This window comes from Oryza brachyantha, chromosome 1, assembly GCF_000231095.2.
Source record: "Oryza brachyantha chromosome 1, ObraRS2, whole genome shotgun sequence".
NCBI lineage: Eukaryota > Viridiplantae > Streptophyta > Magnoliopsida > Poales > Poaceae > Oryza > Oryza brachyantha.
This window is the reverse complement of record NC_023163.2, coordinates 29,649,619-29,668,270: the sequence shown is the minus strand read 5'-3', so window position 1 is coordinate 29,668,270 and position 18,652 is coordinate 29,649,619. Positions and strand designations below refer to the sequence as shown.

Sequence of the window (18,652 nt, the reverse complement as noted above, 5' to 3'; positions counted from 1 at the left end):
CCATGCAGAACAAGATTGCTGGATGGATGGATGAAAAATGAAGAATGAGGAGACAGGAAAACGACATGTATGAATGCAAAATAATCATTAATGGAGGTTGTCTCTGAGCTATACTTGCTTGCTTGGTTGTCTTGTACTAGCACACAAGAGCACCAGCCCCTTTGACAAATTACAACTATTCTTTCAGGTACACCGACAAAACCTGATTATTGTCCTGACAATTGGATCCCAACTTTCTAGAGTGGCCAACCAGGCCTTGTTAACTTACCCAAACCAATAATGTTAATATTCAGAAGTCAGATGCACAAAGAATAAATAATAATACCGTCAAACATCAAGCCCACAGAGACCATTCACCCCAAGGACCGAACGGGGTGATAAAACAAGGCAGATCATGACAGGCATAGGCCAGCACTGATGATCCTAGCATATGCATCACCAATCATCTCCAGAAGCACAACATGCATGTGATCAGACATAGAACCATGACCAGATTTGGAGAATAATAATGCTTTTGGAACCAAGATCACCGTCCTGTTTTCGCGCGCTTCATCCCAGTGGAGTTAAAGGGGGAGACACTGGGGCTGAGGTGAGGACTTGGACTCTCCTCTCTCAGGGTGCCATTTAGAATGGCCAGCTCCCTCAATTGTTGCTTCTTGTAGTAGTCCATGGACTCATCCTGTCAAAACCAGACCGGGTATTACCATATTAATATCGAGCATCATACATTTAAATTATTCAAGATAGTGACAGCAATGAAGAATGAGGGCGCATACAATTGGTTTGAGAAGATCCTCCAGGATAGTCACTGCTTGGTTTAGACGGGCATCAATAATATCTGCTGGGAACTCTGCTTCCACAAGCACATGCAATGGCTCATTCAGGTGCTCATACCCAGGTTTATCTCTCAGCTTGTCCTCCTACGTTAGAAAATCAGAACATCAAGTTCTAATTATATTGTATTGTGGGCCAGATACATCTTGATGAAGAAGCTTGATTTACATTATCAGGGAAAAAAACTGTATTGTGAAAGATTTAAATGAGCATTAAGTCATTAGCAAATAGCCCAGTAAACAGTCCCAACAAAATTTGAATGCTTACTAGATAACAGTTTGTGGGTGACGTAGTAACAAGTTCATGAAGAAATTACATACTTAATGAGCCTTACGTTGCAGCTCATAATACTAGAATAGCTATTATATTAATATTGAAATAGAAAAGAATCTATTTATCCTTAACTAGCATGGTGCCATGGTCTGCTATTCCTTGCATGTAACTACTGTCGTCTGGAGATTGTACTGTAAGCTTTTAACATGCAATTAATGTTGTTTAATTGATTAAGGGTTGCATATCAACATGGACCGGCCACAAGTTAAGATGGTATGCTCATAATATTGTGACAAAACGAATTAATGATGGCTAGGAAAGTAGGAACGTCCTCTAGTTTATTTAATACAAACCCCATATAATAATTAATAACAAAAATAAGGTACTGCCAAAAATGTGTCAAAACAATTCTAACTAAACAATCTTGTCAGAAACTAGAATAGGGGAATTAGAGTGTGCATTTAGATACCTTAACAGAATCTTTCACTGAACCACGTCCCCGAATATAAACTCTACACTGGGTTGAAGCTTCAACTCTTTTGAGTGAGTTACCTCGTGGCCCCAACAACCGACCAACAAAGTTGTACTGAAAAGCAACAAAAGAAGAGTGTAAACCATTCATGGTATGGCGTAGCAAGAAAACTAAGGGAAAGCACGAGGAGCATTAGAAAAGCCATGCATACATTAGGATACTTGTCCACAGGAACATCTAGCCTCACAACTTTCTTGACAACAGGGGTGCCAGTAATTGCTGGAGGACCATTCCAGCCCATAGACGATGCTTGTAGAACCCCCATATTCTGAAAAAGGAAAGAACAAGACACCATTATATGATGAGAGAAGCTTCAAGAGTTCATAAGACATGAAGTGCCGCATGGGTGTGAGCCAGTAGTCCATGACATGGGCAGAGTATAAAAAGGGCACTTATTCATGAAACAACCCTGCATTAATTATGTGGCAACATACCCAACATGGAGAAATAATGAACATGGTCTTTCAGTAATATAACTCATGCTACACATGTTATTTAAATGTATCGATGATACAAGCAGAAAAAACTTCAACGATAATCAAAGATAGCTAGAAGTTGCATTACCTCTGTTTGCATCCCTGACCATCCCTCCAGATCCATTGGCTGACCATTCACTGGGAGGCCAGGTAACCTTAATGGGCTACCATGCTCAATTCTCTCAGGATCAACATAATTATGGTTAGGTGGCAAAGAAGATGCCCGCAGAATCTCTGCATGAAATGAAACTTGATCATGATGAGAACATGGTGATGCAGAGGCTTATAATAGTTTAACAATGCCAGTAGCAATATATATGCTGCCTATATCAGGGAAAAAGGGCCAGGTGTATAGGTTACATTGCCAGATTTATAAAGTAACTTCAACTACGAAGCATTCATTCAGTTAAAGAATATAAATACAATCCAGAGTGGACATTCTTACGGTAAACTTTTTGGTTGACATAAATCTATCTATTGATAGTAGAGAATGAAGTTGATTACATGCACTGTTACCATAGCCCCTACTGGAAAAATCAACTTAGTGAGATAGTAGCTATCTGAGGAGTAGATAATAGCATAGTGGTAACTGGTAGGTGAATTGACTAAAAGAACATCTAGCCAAAAGTATTCACTGTAATACTCCTCTGAGTTCTGATCTATTAATAGTATGATACCAACAACCTTGGAATGGAGAAGCATCATGCAAACTAAAATGATGCAGCTGAGGTTACCATGAAGTCATCATAGCAATTTATAACTTATGGCCTGTAACCTAGATGGCTCAAAGGTGAACTAAAGATAGCAATTATTGGTAAAGAAATATACTGCGTCATCGGGACATTAACAAGACTAGCTTTTCTTTTCCTTTTGCCTGGTAAAGAACTCAAGCAACATTACAATATTCATGAAGGCAAGGAAACAACCTTGGTTCAAGAGCCTGGTGCAGAAGGGAAGAACTTGTACAAATGGAGCTAATTTCTGCCTCTCGGCAAGCAACTCAGCCAGATATCTGCGACACAAACAATCTCATCAGTATAGCATTAGTTACTCTGACTTTATTATTTCCATGAGAAAATTAACAGAGATTCTAAAAGACAGAACAGTAATTTAGAATCTAAATTAAGCCCACACTGTAATAAACTCAAAAACAGGAACTTTAATAAGAAATTATGTAGCAAGGTCCATAAAAGAATATGGAGTACATGCAGCTCTCAACAATGAGCAATCTATTACACACAAATTTTACATCAAGCATCAGCCAAACAAACAAAAAAAAATGGCTCCTATCTATTCCTAATAGCCATTTTTAGCTACCCTCACTTGCAAATCTATCAGCAAACAATCCCGAAAAGCCCTATTTCCACAGATCACTCCTCCATCACACCGGCGGCATTTGATCCATGCCAAACATCACATCCAGAAGTTCAGAATTACGCAGAAATCTCCACCGACGGCATCGAATCTCGTACACCCTCATAAAGATTTCCAGAAACCAGGATCAAATTGCCTAAACAAAACTCGTCCTAGAAATAGAGAGGAAACCAATCGCACAGAATAACACGAAAAAAAAAACAAGAAATTCAAGAGCAAGATGACGAAGCAGGAACCCACCTCTCTCTTTCAGAGGAAGAATACCTCAAAGAACTGAGGGGGTGAGGGGAAGAATGGACAGGAGACGGCGAGTACTGCAAGGGCGAGGGCGGGGGAATCCTATCATCCATGGCAGCGAAGGAAACACCTCAAAACACTCCCGCAAGACTGAACCCCAGGATCGGGCGAACCGGCCAAGAAACCCCAAGAAACCGCAAAATTCCAATCCCCTAAGCGATCAACAAAACCAAGAACGAAGAAGAAGAAGAAGAAGAAGAAGAGCAAAACTGGTACTGATCAAGCTACGGCCTTGAACTGGAAGAGGCCCTTGAAGCCGGAGGAAATCTACAAGGAGAGGAGGGGGCAGATTTCCAAGAACCAAGAGAAGATATGTATAAGGGATAGGAAGAAAGATAAGAGATTGATAGTAGTAGATGGGATTCTATATAGCAGAAAAACCAGGAAGGTAGTAATAGTTGGGCAATCAATGATCAAGAAGAAGCCCAGGCTGTGCAGGGTTGGCAGCAGCAGCAGCTGCTCTTCTTGGCTTTGGTTCTTGCTCTCCTCTTCTCCTCTCCTCCTCTCCACAACCAAGAGAGGGGAGGGGGTGGGTGGGAGGGGAGAGAGAGGAAGAGAGAGACAAACCCAAAGGAGGGCTTTGGATTCTCTCTCCCTGCAGTATATGTCGCTGAAATCCAGATGATTGAGGTCACTCTGCTTGCTCCCAGTTTCCTCTGTAATTTTCATGTTTTTTTCTTCTCCTCCTCCTCTTCCTAGTTTTGCTAGGTGCACCCCAAACATAGATTTTGTGTACACAGGTAAAATAAGTTAGGTGGACCAAGAGACCTGTTAAGATTGAAATTGACACTAATTGGCTTAATCATTGTTTATAGCACTCCTTATATATTTGATAAGTATGATCGATATTTAATAGTAGGCTTCTAGAAAACTTTTGTATTGTAGTAGTGATTAAGTAGAGTATAATCATTTCATGTGATGTAGCTTACGTTATTATTCTCGTTTCGCGCCTTATGTTGCAGTCGTATTTATTCGGTTCTACGAAATAGGTAAATATTCTAGTTTATCTTTATTGTCTTTAAACAACCATAAAACCACCATAAATGGTGTTGTAGAGCTAATCTGTTTTGTCTTCTAGCTAGCACATTGTTTGCTCATTAACTCTTCTTTATTAAGTGAAATGGCATCAGCTACTTTGAAAATATGATTATATTCATAACATTGATGTTTGATCAAAATTTGGTTGAATTTAGCAATGATGAAAAATCCTTATGCATCACCTGTAACTTCAAAGGTGTCAAGTCGCTATGAATTTTTATATAAATGACAAATATTACACAACATTGATCCAAGTGAAGCAAATGACCTCAAAAAAGTCGCAAAACTAAATAACTCTTAACATAAATACTCGTGTCTCTTCCTAAAATAATGTATAAGTATTTATATGTTGTTTATTATGAAATAAGGTTAAGAATAATATATTATTGTGCTTCTTAATAAAAGATTATATGTTGTTTGATTTTTCTGCATATTTAAAAAGGAAAAAATGATAAAACTTTTATATACATGTTTTTAATGATTTAAAAGCAAAGACTGAAAAATAAGCTATGATGAAAACTTTAAAATCAACTTTAATTTAAAATTAAAATTCAACTTTTGGCTTATAAACACAAACAAAATCGAAACAGAGAATTTTTTTTATCTTAAGCAACTGCGCCAATGCAGAGGGGAACATGAAAGAGGCCTCCCTTCTGTGTACCCCTAGCCATACCCTCACAAGAAAAAAAAAACACTTCTCACCGATTTAACGGAATCTTGGTGGCCGTTTGGGGGGACGGCGTTGACTACTATAGCTGCAGCTGAATCTGGACAGTGAAAAAAAAAAAACCCCGGGCCGCTCCGTCTCATCCTGGCCGTCCATTTTGCCAGGGCATCCGGCTTCAGCCCTCCGATATTTTGTAGAGGAAATTTGGGCTCTTCCAATCATTGGTCCACGCTGGCCACCTATATCAACCATTTCTTTCCTTTTCTCTCCTATTAAATAGAGTATTTTTTTACCTAGCTTTGTGCGGTCGCCGCTTCCTTGGAATTAGGCCTAAACAGCCTCTATTTAATAAACAAAACCTTATTCCCATTTTTGATATCCTTTTCATATTATAAGTCACTCCATGTGCACTGAGTCAAACGGTTTTGATAAATTTATGTAAAATATAACAATATTTCCAATAAAAATAAATAGTACCTCCATCCTATAATATAACTGAATTTCTAGACATTAATCTAGATTCATACCAATAATCTCTTAAATGTAAGAATAGATGTAGTATGATATAAAATATATTTAATTATAGATTTAATAAATATAATTTAGCGACGTACATATTAGTATATTTCCTATACACTTAGAGTTATGGCAAACTAAAAATTATTTATAATATAAAATGAATATAGTATTTGTCATGGTTGTTTGCAGCCAAAGCATGTAACCACTGTCATGGAGTTGGCCTTCTCATCATTATATTTTTTGCTAGAAAAAAATAAATAAATTCAGTATTCGATGTACTGATGTACACGTATGCGCAAAAATACAGTGCTTTTAATTATAAAAAAATGCTGGCACACGCATAGAACATGCAAATGCTAGGTGAGCGGCCAGAAAGAAACATGAGCTCCAGTTAGGCACCTGGCAGGAACTAGCTAACTACCTGAACCGGTTTTTATTTGAACAGCTAGCAAGCTAATGTGTGATTTGTGCTAATCATGGCCAATCATGACAAGATTAGAGATATAATATGTGTAGGGTATATATATGTACGTGTGCTCTCTGTCAAGGTGATCGCCATGGCTGGAGACAGTAGCTAGACTGGTGCCCGGACTAGGACTTGTTGCTCCACTGAGAATAGCTTCCGGTGGAGTTCTTTTCTTTTTTTTTTTAATCTTCGTCCATGTCCTCTCTTTGGGAGAATTAATTATCTTTGAGAGCGGTCCTTAAGTGTACTTATAAGATCCATAAATTGAAATGTGATATAATTAGTTGTTAGTGAATATTACAAACTACAAATAATTTGGCCAAACTATGATCATAAGACTGCATATATATATATATATATATATATATATATATATATATATATATATATATATATATATATATATATTTACGTCAGAGTAATATATATCACAAAACTACAACTTTTGTAACTCTAGCACATAAGTGTAGAAATATAGTTTTTTCTGTATAGATTCATCACTAAATATGCAATATTTTCATTGTCTTTCATCTTCTTACATTTGTAGTTTCATAATACATTTGTTGGTAAATCTGTAATTTTGTAATACACTACTCTAATTGTATAGTTTTACTATGTTTTGGTCAAAATGCTGTTTGTAATTTTATGAAACTATCATTAAAACATACTCGGTTAATAGAGTTTTTATTTGATCCGGTATAAAAATACTAATATTTGGACACATGGATGTACTGTACACATTGGGTAGCTGCAGGCTAGGGCGTATAGGAGCACTATCCAATCCTAAAGTGACAAGCCAAAATTTTCACTTGCTGTGTTGTCCCCTAATTAAACGAGAAATCCCTGAGATTTGAGAGGTCAGTGTAATTTGCCAGCCTGTCACACACTAAATGTTGAAATTTAATTTCATGACAGGGACAAATAAAACAGGAGAAATTATCTGTTAGAAACATTTAATCAATTAAGATACTTCATAAATGTTTGATGGGGATGTATATAGTAGGCAGGGGTGGTTTAGAGCATCCCCAACAGCTCATCTATCGCATCTTTTATTCTGAAAATAGAGGATGAAGACTATAAATTAGGCTTCAACAGAACGACTATTCTATCATCTATTTTTAAGATGTCATCCATATTAGGAGAGAGAACATTTATATTTAGATGATCTCTCTATCTTCTAAAGAAATATAGAGGATGTCATATATGGATGAGTACATAGAGATACGAAGGATGAAACTAGTTTAGATGATCATCCAAATGAAGATACGGATGACTAAATTTAGATGAGCTGTTGAGGATACTCTTATATTGCATCCAGTTTCAAATATCTGTCACTGTTTAGATGTGATTCGACTATTTATTTTTCTAATATTCAGCCAATCACCAAATCGGCCTCATTGATTTGGATATGATTCGACAGTTTTTCGGTAATGCCAGATTACTTTGTTTTTCTGAAACCGGGCCTTGAGCTTTGTTAGCTGGGCCAACAGATGGGGCCGTCTCTTTATGGATAGGCCGGAAGCCCATCATGTAATTCTGCCCATGATGGCAATAAATTTGACACTGCCACTCAGCTAGTCCAAATAAGATGACATTTTAATATGTCACTCCAAATTAAAGAGAAAACTCACAATAGTGCATATAAAAATAAAATATCTAAATGAAAATTTTTCGGTCAATAGGTAACTAGAGGTATTAATTTTTTAGTGTAAAATCTTGGTAATCCTAAGTATTTACTAGCTCGAGGTACAGAAGTTGTACACTAAAAAATATGATACACTCGTATTTTTTTAAAAAGGTGAAATTGTAGTACTTAAATATAATTGGCCATATATATCACAGCCATAACAGCACACAGAATATATATGACAATAATAATAGTAGTAGCAGCGCACACACACAAATGCGTATATATGTGGTCGTCATACATACATACGTATACGTAGACAAAGCAAACATACTATACGTACAATACAACAAACTATTTTTCGTCCTCGTCATTCTTACGGAATTCGATCAATGCATACATGCATCCATGGCGTATATATATATATGCGTGCGATCTCTAGAGGAGGCCTTTGCCGGAGTCGACCTTGAAGTAGCCGAGGTGGAGGGCGGTCTGGTGGTCCGACGAGTACTGGGCCGCGGCGGCGGCCAGCATGCTCACCGGCGGCGCCGGCGGGTAGTACTCCCTTGTGTCAAGCGTCGCCGGCAGCGCTTCCAGCTCTGTCCCCGACGACGACCCGCCGCCGGCCGCCGGCGCCACCATCTCGTCGTGATCCTGGTCCGCTGCGTGCTCCTGCTGCTGCTCATGAGCTTGCTCGGCCTCTGCCACCTGTATGTTCGTTGTCAAATCGATTAACTACTCTGTCGTCAAAATCTAAAATATATCACTGACAAACACATAAGTCTAAAAAATATCATTGATAAGTACGAGTTTTATAAAATATCATCGAATAAATGAATTTGTCTGAGAAATGCTATTATCGTTAGGGTTTCGTCCATTTTTACCGTTAAATACACTATTCATATTATAGCACTTAACGAAAAAATATTGACGGAATACTAACGATGATATTATTTCTCAGAGAAATTCGTTTATACGATGGTATTTTGTAGAACTCGCACTCGGCCGTTGATGGCATTACTTAGAATTGAGTGTTTATGTCAATGATATTTATTAGATTTTTTCATTATTAATTAACATGCTTAATTAATTTTTACAGCATACAATACATGAGAGTGTGGAAAGTGTGAATTCTGACAGTATATTGATAATTACCTTGGCTCTGAGGAACATGTTCTCATTATGAAGATCTGCTTCCTGCAGTCATGTGGAAATGCGTAAGAAATTGTTTGATCATGCAAGTTATTTGCAAGGGAATAAATTAACAAGGAGTACTTAAGCGCGATCATGCAAATCAAGTTACCCTTTTCTGCATGTATTCGATCTCGGCGAACAGCAGCTCGTGCTGAAAAAATAAAAGAAAAGAGAGAGAATCAAGATATCAGGGTGAAATTGATTGTCAGAATAATGTTTTGGTAATTGACTTAGAGGAGTGTCTCTAAACCCATGAAAATAGTTCTATTTGGTGCTAGTGCAATATGTCTATTGTCTTCGTGTTTTTAGTTAACATCAATATTGATATATGATGTTAGCATAAGAGAAACAAGATATTATACACAATAATACTACACTCTTAGAATCAGCTGACAGGGATTTCTTGTTCATTATGGGTGGTGTAAGCTTACTAATGTTATTCACCCCATCTTTTCACTTATGCTTATAAGCCAAAATTTAAATTTCCAGCCTTAAATTTAAGTTGATTTTGAGTTGTTTCACTAAAGTTTGTGTTTAATATTGGTTTTTAGATCACTAAGAATACATATACAAAAATTTTATTCATACGTCTTGATTCACTCACTTTTATTTTAATGTAAGTTCAGTATAAGCAAATATAACTATTAATATTAACCTTAGTGGAGGCATATGTAAATAGAATACTAAAGAAAATTCTCAGTATTTGTAATGTAAACCGGCATGTAATCAAACATTCCAAAGATCTAATTGTTATAATGGGCTTTTTTTATCATCCTTGAAAAGTATCTCAAGATACCAAAAATTTTAGTATAAATTTTTGGTACCTCAAGGTACCACACTTTTTAATCTTGAGGTATCTTTTCAAGGATGATAAAAAAACTCTGTTATAATTGATTGTACTATCTCGGTCCTACAATATAAGAAATTTTGACTATGTATTTGTACAGTCAAAATTGCTTATATTTTTTTACGGAGGTAGTAATTAACTAGCATGTGATCATACATGGTGACTCAATTATATTTTCACCTTCTTTGACCTAATTCGGCTGATGCCCTTTTCAAGCCGGTTCTCAAGGCTCTTGAGCTCCTTTGCAGTCATATTGCCAATCGACTCACCCATGAGGTGCCTGACAAGTTAATTAATTGCAGTCAAAATGTGGAACACTTTCACATTTATAGTATATACGCGATCATCATGCATGCATGCGTGACATATATACATATCGATATGTTTTTTTTACTGTTAATTGAGCTGCATACATATAGGGGCTTAATTACCTGTTTGCATTCTGCAAGGTCTGTATCTGGTGGCGCATTTTTGCTGCTTCTTGCTGAAAGTATTGCTGTGAAAAATACTCAGTTGATTTTAGAGGCTGAAGATAAACACAAATCATACAGTGTATGTAGTGTATGGATATACATAACCAATTAATATTAATGAATAAATAAAAATGAACTTACATGAGAATTGACGTCTATCACTGGAGCAGATCCAGAAGTGCTAGCAGAGGCTTTCTTGTACCTCTCGATTGTGGACCTTGTGCTGAACCAAAATACGAAATGTTGTAGAAAATGAAGCATCGTTTAATGAATACTATCAAGTTTAATTTCAAGTTCTCGGCAGAATTACATAGCGAGAAAAATGATCCAAGGTTAACAAGTGAAATGGCCAGTGGAACTGAAAACAACATGTATTGATGACCCAAATGGAACTGAAAGATGGCTTTAGAAACCAAACAGGTCAGCAAAAAGTATGGCAGTATATGCAATACATGCCTGTGCTGTTCACCTATCTTAGGCCTTGTTTAGTTTGTAAAATCTTTTTGCAAAAACATCACATCAAGTTTTTGGACACACATTTGAAGTATTAACCGTAGTCTAATTACAAAAACAAATTTCAGATTTCGCTTGGAAACCGCGAAACGAATCTTTTGAGTCTAATTAATCCGTCATTAGCACATGTTGGTTACTGTAGTACTTATGGCTAATCATGTCCTAATTAGGCTCAAAAGATTTATCTCACAATTTCCCCCATAACTGTGTAGTTAGTTTTAATGTTCATGTATATTTAATGCTTCATTTAGGTGTCCAAAGATTCGATGTGATGTTTTTGGAAAAAAAATTTAGGAACTAAAGAGGGCCTCTCCTGATACATTCACAGGTTCACTCTACATAGGTCTGCACTACGTACGACATGTGCCACTATCTAGATATATTTATTGTGGTTCTTACGTTGCACCAAAAGATGCAAAGGAGCCAACAAGCAGACATCATTTGAATCCTCCTACACACCGGTACAGTATTCTTTAACGCTCTTAGCACTGGCAAGAAAGGAGAACAGGGAGAACCCTGCAGTTACCTTCTCCATGCAAACATAAATTCACACAGAGCGACTCGATCATTTCAGCGTACATGAAATGAAACAAAGCCTTTTCAGGTACCTGGCTGGGCAACATGCATGCATATGCGCGTGTGAGATGCATGACTGATGATAATATGATGCATGCATGACAAAAGAAAGAGCTCCCAATAATTAATACTACTCAAAGCTTGAACTATACTAGCTAGTACTACATCCATGAAACTGGAGGTGAAGTTTCATGAATGGAAAATGAGGCCAATACTGTAACAAGTATATTATCCACATTGCACTCCAACAAGCACGTACGAACAGTACTATATATGTTAATGATGAAAGACCCAAGCAATAAATTTCCAGTCAATTCATTCATTACTAAAAGATTAATTAATGCATATGCAAAAACTGACATCCAAAAAAGTATGTGTATGTTTCTATGGTGCCTTTTCCAAGCTAGCAAATAAATCAACTAAAGTGTACGGTATAGTAGATGCATGATACGTATATATGTATACCTGTTTACATTGGAGAACTCGTAGAGGCGTCCTCGGCTGGAGAAGATGATGAGTGCGATCTCAGCATCGCAGAGTATGGCGAGCTCGTAGGCCTTCTTCAGCAGCCCGTTCCTGCGCTTGCAGAAGGTCACCTGACGGCTCGTCTTGTTCTCGATTCTCTTGATCTCAATCTTCCCCCTCCCCATGCCGATCGACCTCCCTTCAGAACACACAGCTAGCTAGCTAGCCAGCAGTTACCTCTTAATTAATTAATTAAGCAAACACATATATTCTTCAGGCTTTTAATTTGGTCAGTTTGGTCATGTCAGTAAGATGCTTATATACTTTCGGAGTGTATATATGGTGATTCGGATATATAAGCGAAAAGAAGGTTTATAAGTAGCAAATTTATATAGCTGCGAAATGAACTAACGAGCTAGATCGAGAAAACTAATCAAAAGCATGAACTTAACATAATCAAGCAAGAAAATATATCCTAGTTACTACACGGAGGTTCAGAAGAAATCTTGGCCCAAAACAAAAAAATTTAGATAACTAAAAGTTCTAACGGATTTCTACAAAGTCTCAAGACATATATTTACTTGTTTCAGTCGGTAAAATCCAGTCACAAGTTCACAAAACTGAATCTTTACATGAATTAAGAGATCTCCCAATCTTTATTCCCCAGGAAAACTCGGCAAAAAGTTGATCTCGTAGCATGGATCTGAACGACCTTGACTCAAGAGGGAAAATAAAATCGCACTACAACAAAATAGGGGTAACACAACGATTTTAGCAAGAGAGGTAAATTTTGCGAGATCGATTTGAGCAAAAGAATTGGAGAGAAGCTAGCTATTTGAACACATGACCCAGGTATATATAGCACTTGTTCTGAAGAAAGAAAGGGAAAACGCCCCAAAAGCAGCACACGTTCCAAGATGCATAGCTAGAAGAAGGCAACGAGATCGACCGATCTGTGCGCATCAAAGCGTAGAAATGGCAATCACCCCCAAATCAACACAAGGTCGATCTAGCTATAGCTTAGCTACTTGCTGCTGCAGCTGCTGCTGTTCTAAATTTCCCCTTACAAGATCAACACAAGGTCTTGTTCTTGCATGCTGATGTGGAAATTGGCGCAAAGAAAAGCTAGCAAACAATCAATTAACCAAGAACAAGACAAGCTTTCCTAGCTAGCTACTGGTTCTTACCGATCTGAAGGGTACTGGTGCTGGAGACCGATCTGGAGGAGGCCGGAGCTGTACTGAGTTGATCGATGGGAGCGGAGTGGAGAAGGCAACTAGGGCAACTGCATGGAGGAGGCCCTGGGCACTGGGAGGTTTCCTTTTAAAGCAGGGGAGTGGGTGTGTCGTTGCTGCAGGTCATGGATGGGGCACATATACACTTTGGTCCACCTAAATTTACTTATTCATGATTAGGCTGTGTTCTTCTCCTAAATATTTTCATCTTTTTCTCAGCTTTTGCACGCATGTTTCTCGAACTGTTAAATGGTGTGTTTTTGCAAAAAAAAATTGTATATAGAAGTTTATCATATTATGTTTTTAAAGTAAATTTTTAATTTTATAGAAGTCAATTTCATGTTCTACACCATTAAATTAATAGCTATCATAAAAATAAAAATTAATTCGGTTTTCAGCTTCTAACTATGTCAAACACAGCCTTAACCACAGTATTTTTTCGATTAAATGTACTCCCTTAACCATTTAGCAATTGTTTTATTTGCTAAAATTCAACAGAACTAAGTAAATGTTGAAATATATATATACTTATCAGTTAGCCTTTGAACCAAGGCAATTGCATGTTGGTTACTAGTAGCTAGACAGCAGTACATATATAGACCTACAGATCAGAAGCATTTTTCATTCTTAATTAGAGGAAACATGATGCAGGCCAGTATCTGCATGACCAAATTGCTTAATTATAGGTTCCAATTCAGTTAATCAAAGGTGAAGATATATGTTTGTCTACTTACAAACTTACAACGGCGTGCAGCAAAAAAGTTCTTCATGACCATCTCAAACCGAACTTAATAAAAATGCAGCTTTCTTCGCTTGTTATGGACATCTCAAACTGAACTGTAAAGTCATAAAATGCTGTTGATCATATATGGCAAAGATTAAGATGCGTACACGATGTTTCTACTGTATTCTAATAAGCAAGGCTTTTCTGAATACGTTTGCAACACAGAACAGACTGATGCATTTGGTTGATAGCTAGCTAGCTTATTTGCTCTGCTGCTGCATTTCTGGACTGCATACCATGCATGCTGCAAATATGAATGGTGATACCGTATATACGTACACAAACATGCAGACATGCATATTCAGTTAATTAACACCCCAAGCGCTATGATCTATCTCCATTCTTGAAGGCCTCCTTAGAAGTTAGTTAGAATAGATTCACGCTTGCCATTTCTCAGCAAGGTTCCAAGCACATTATCTTGGCCCTCATTTTAAGCAGCTTTGCTCACACTGCAGGGTTCTCTGAAACTTTACAGCCACCATCTGTTTCGAGACCCGTCCCGTCAGGGAAGAAATGCAGAGCCAATTAGTGCATATAATCAAACATGATAAATGCAGGGGCGACACGTGAGGCGATCGATGGAAAAAACCAAACACGTATTTGCAAACAAAAAATAATTTTTAATAAAACTTTTATATACGTGTTCTTAGCGATTTTAAAATGAAAGACTAAAAAATACGATGAAAAAACTCTAAAATAAAATCCAAATTTAAGGTTAAAAATTCAGATTCTGGCTTATAAGCGTAAACACAAGTAAAAAGAGGATGGCGTAAGACAATCATCCAACCCATAATAAGTTTTCAATTTGTAAGGTAAAAACACACACCAATTTGTAGTATTTGTTCATGCGCTTCTCTGAGGGAACGAGAAAATCCACAATAAGTTTTCAATCATGAAAGCATGCATGTACCCATGGCTTTGCAAAAAGGTATAGTAAGTTGTAGCCAGATTTCAAGACCCTTCATCAGTGCCATTCTTCTTTGCTGTAAGAAAACAACAGGTAACACTTTACATCTTCTCAGGCACATATAGCAAAAATTGCTCCCAGCCGTAGGATCAGAGAATGAACGAACCAGATTTCACCTCTGGCTGTTGCCTTTCATTCAGATAGCTCAACATGACACTCAACTATCAAACCATGATTTCACCTCCTGACAGTTGCAATGCACTTGGGCATCCCTTTAGCCAGGAAATGGACCACACAAACGTAATGGAGGTAAATTTGTATTCACTCAGTTCTGCCTCTTTCTTGTGCAAGTTTCCTAAGTTTCTCAGAAAGGAGTCCTTGCTAGAAATGGGTGTTTGATGTGTGAAGAAGAAATGGGCCTTCAGTTGGGGTCTTGGAGATGGAGAAGGACCCTTCCTGATTTAAGGATGCATGTGGACCATCTGATGCAATATGCTCTTCCTCAATCAGAAAGCCATCAAGCCATCCAAGTGCAGGAGCTAGTCAAGTTTGCATATCTACCTAACACTGTTTCAAGGTGTATTTGCAAATAAACCATAAGCATATAAGCATAATACGTGCTCAGTTTTTTTTTTCAGATTTCAATGCTCCTTCGCTAGAAAACCTGCCACACACCAAGTGCAAGCACACAAAATACAAGGATGGGCTCCACTGCAAAATACAGAAAAGAAATTTGTGTGCTGAAGACTGAATTGCACTCAAATGGATTGCCGCTTTAAAAAAAACCGTGTTAATTTATTTTTCAAGTCTAAAATAATTAATACTCAATTAATCATATGTTAATGATTCGTCTCGTTTTACCTATCTTCTCTTTCATTTTCTTCGCTCCTCTCTCAAACTCACCCTAATAATTAATTGTCATTTTCAAGCGAAGGGTACACATCCATAAATGGCACCTTTTATGCTTTAGTGAATAAATGTGTGACCTCTTTCGGCTAATGAATGGCAGAATGAAATTTCCTTGATCATTGGAGCGGTACTGCTTTGCTAATTTTCTGAAAGAACTTATGAAACTAGAGAGTGAGAGAGACACGAAGACAATGAAGGCCAGCTTTACCAATGAATAATCCTCTGCATTGATGCGGTTGCATGATACCACCAACATGTTTATAATAGAAATAGACGACCATACGGCAAGGTAATGGTAAGAAGATTCAGATTGTGATATGAATGATATGACTGGGGATGAAAATGGAATATGTGAAAGTGCTTGTGTTGATGGACCAAGGTAATTAATGATGTAAAGAGTGCAAAATATCATATACTTTCCTGTTTTACTTTCTGGATTTATTTAGATTTATTCATATATCAATATATTTTGTATATGTGTCTAGAGCTGCGTTCGGCGGAGAGGATATAAGTTAACTTATCTCTGGCACAGAAAACATAGTAATCGATTAGTACGTGATTAATTAATTATTAATTATTAAAAATATAAAATAGATTAATATGATTTTTTTAAAATAACTTTCCTATAGAAATTTTTTGTCAAAAATACACCGCTTAGCAGTTCGAGAAGTGTGTGCGTGGAAAACGAGAGGACTTAGTTAACTTATGCCCATGGCCGAACGTGGTCTAGATTTATTAGTACAACATATAAATCTAGACAAAAATAAAAAATCTATTAACGTGAAACGTAGGGAATACTCAGTACGATGGGGGAATGAGAAGAAATACTTCAGAACATTCCACAGCCAAATTCCCTTCATGGGCAACAAAGCCTGCATTTTTCTTCTTTTAAAAATTTGGCAACAAAATTTACTAACATAGGCACCAACATTAATAGGAATTGCACAGTATACATGAGAAAACTTGCGCTGAGATAATGCACTAATGTGTGTCCGAACGGATCAAACGCCTTATTTTTTTCGCTTATGTTTATTGGCCAAAATTTTTAACATTAAATTTAGAGTTGACTTTAGAGTTTTTTTAATTATGGTTTATTTTTAGCCAAGTTTAGATTACTAAGAACACGTATATAAAAGTTTTATTCCAAAATTATATTTATTTTGCAAATATTTTTTGTTGTTCAAAAAAAAACAAAAAATCAACCCCACTTATGTCACTGGTCTCTATTTTCAAATCTTAATAAAATATTAGTTGATAATTAGCTGCTTTGGTCCCGTAGCTCAGTTGGTTAGAGCGTTGGTCTTATGAGCCGAAGGTCGCGGGTTCGAGCCCCGCCGGGACCATTTTTTATTTGTTTATTTTATTTTCATTCTTTAAATGATTATACACCAAAATATCAACATAAATATTTAAAATATCCACATAAATATTTTTTCTCTCACTCCATAAAGGAATATACACCAAAAGATACAGCACATATAATTCTAGTTTCCTGGCTAAATATAACTTTACAATCATTTTTTGGTTTATAGTTATCTCACTCTATAGATGATTATACACCGAAATATTGACATCAGTATTTTTGCCCGCTCCATAAATGAGTATATACTAAATGCTAAAACATATATAGTTCTAGTTTCCTGGTTGAAATTTATTTTACAATCAAATTTTCATTTACCATAAAAAGAAACATACGTAAGGCAGAATATAATGTGTTCTCCTATGCAACCAAGCCACTAGTGATTAGTATTAATATAACCAGTAAAAGGCATGCAAATGCGATAACAAATTCCAGTGTCTCAAAATGCAAAAGGCATGCAAATATCTTATAAATCTGAAAAAAATGGATGCATCGTTAAACTATTAAATCTAAGTTAGAAAATATATATCAACGATAAAGTAAAAATAAACAACTACTACCTCGCTTCATAATTCGCTTCATAATGTAAGATGTTTAATTTTTTTTTAATGTTTGACCCATTTGCCTTATTCAAAAATTTAGTACAAATATAAAAAATGACAAGTTGTGCTTAAAGTTCTTTTGATAATAAAGTAAGTCACAAGCAAAATAAATGATATTTCCATAATTTTTTGTCAAACATTGCAACCAAAAAAGGTCAAACATCTTACATTAGGGAACAGAGGGAGTACATTAAGAAAGAATATAAAATAAAAGTGATCACTGAAGCAAATGATTGTGCATATTAAAATAATAGAAAAATAGTTCATAATTTCTCAATTCTAAATAATAAATGATATTATAATAATAACTAATATGAAAAAGGAAACTAAAATAATACAAATGTGTTCAAAAATCCTTTTTAACTTTGGATGTACTTGTTAGAAATTTTGTGCAAGGATGATACTCCGTCCAGTAAAAAATATCTATTATTTAGGAAAACATTTGGTCAAACTATAAATTTCGACAACCAATTCTATATTGGAAAAAAATAAAATCTAATAGTTTTATGATAATTAAGTTTAAGGAATATATATATATATAATTTGTTTTGTATTTATGCTAAGTATTTCAAAATTATTGATCATGTTCAAAATTTAAAAGTTTCATAAAATTTTGTCCTAAATAATAAATATTTATGACCAAAGAGAGCATGAGACATGACACACTGTCTGTTTTTCATTTTC

At 36.2% G+C, this 18,652-nt stretch overlaps 2 protein-coding genes and 1 non-coding gene across 5 annotated transcripts; 1 reads left to right on the top strand and 2 right to left on the bottom strand.

Moving 5' to 3' along the window:
• Window positions 1–66: 66 nt before the first annotated feature.
• On the bottom strand, window positions 67–4,340 carry LOC102701220 (KH domain-containing protein At1g09660/At1g09670-like). Its single transcript, XM_006645078.3, has 7 exons — window positions 3,730–4,340; window positions 3,042–3,127; window positions 2,204–2,349; window positions 1,791–1,907; window positions 1,577–1,693; window positions 777–920; window positions 67–679 (listed from the first exon to the last, which is right to left on the bottom strand). The coding sequence occupies exons 1-7, from the start codon at window positions 3,837–3,839 to the stop codon at window positions 527–529; spliced, it is 873 nt and encodes a 290-aa protein (XP_006645141.1). The 5' UTR covers window positions 3,840–4,340; the 3' UTR covers window positions 67–526.
• Window positions 4,341–8,337: 3,997 nt separating this feature from the next.
• On the bottom strand, window positions 8,338–13,448 carry LOC102700944 (MADS-box transcription factor 21). Of its 3 annotated transcripts, none has more exons than XM_015839572.2 (8): window positions 13,359–13,448; window positions 12,172–12,393; window positions 10,759–10,840; window positions 10,576–10,670; window positions 10,325–10,424; window positions 9,407–9,448; window positions 9,259–9,300; window positions 8,338–8,811 (listed from the first exon to the last, which is right to left on the bottom strand). In XM_015839572.2, exons 2-8 carry the CDS (start codon window positions 12,354–12,356, stop codon window positions 8,542–8,544), a joined length of 816 nt encoding a protein of 271 aa, XP_015695058.1. In that variant the 5' UTR covers window positions 12,357–12,393; window positions 13,359–13,448; the 3' UTR covers window positions 8,338–8,541. The 3 variants fall into 3 exon arrangements, with proteins under 3 accessions (XP_015695058.1, XP_006645140.1, XP_015695061.1); XM_006645077.3 differs by having other exon boundaries at window positions 10,576–10,640; XM_015839575.2 differs by having other exon boundaries at window positions 12,172–12,389.
• A 3,827-nt stretch (window positions 13,449–17,275) lies between these two features.
• Window positions 17,276–17,349, top strand: TRNAI-UAU. The gene has a single exon. It is a non-coding gene; the product is annotated as a tRNA-Ile (tRNA).
• The last annotated feature ends 1,303 nt before the right edge of the window (window positions 17,350–18,652 follow it).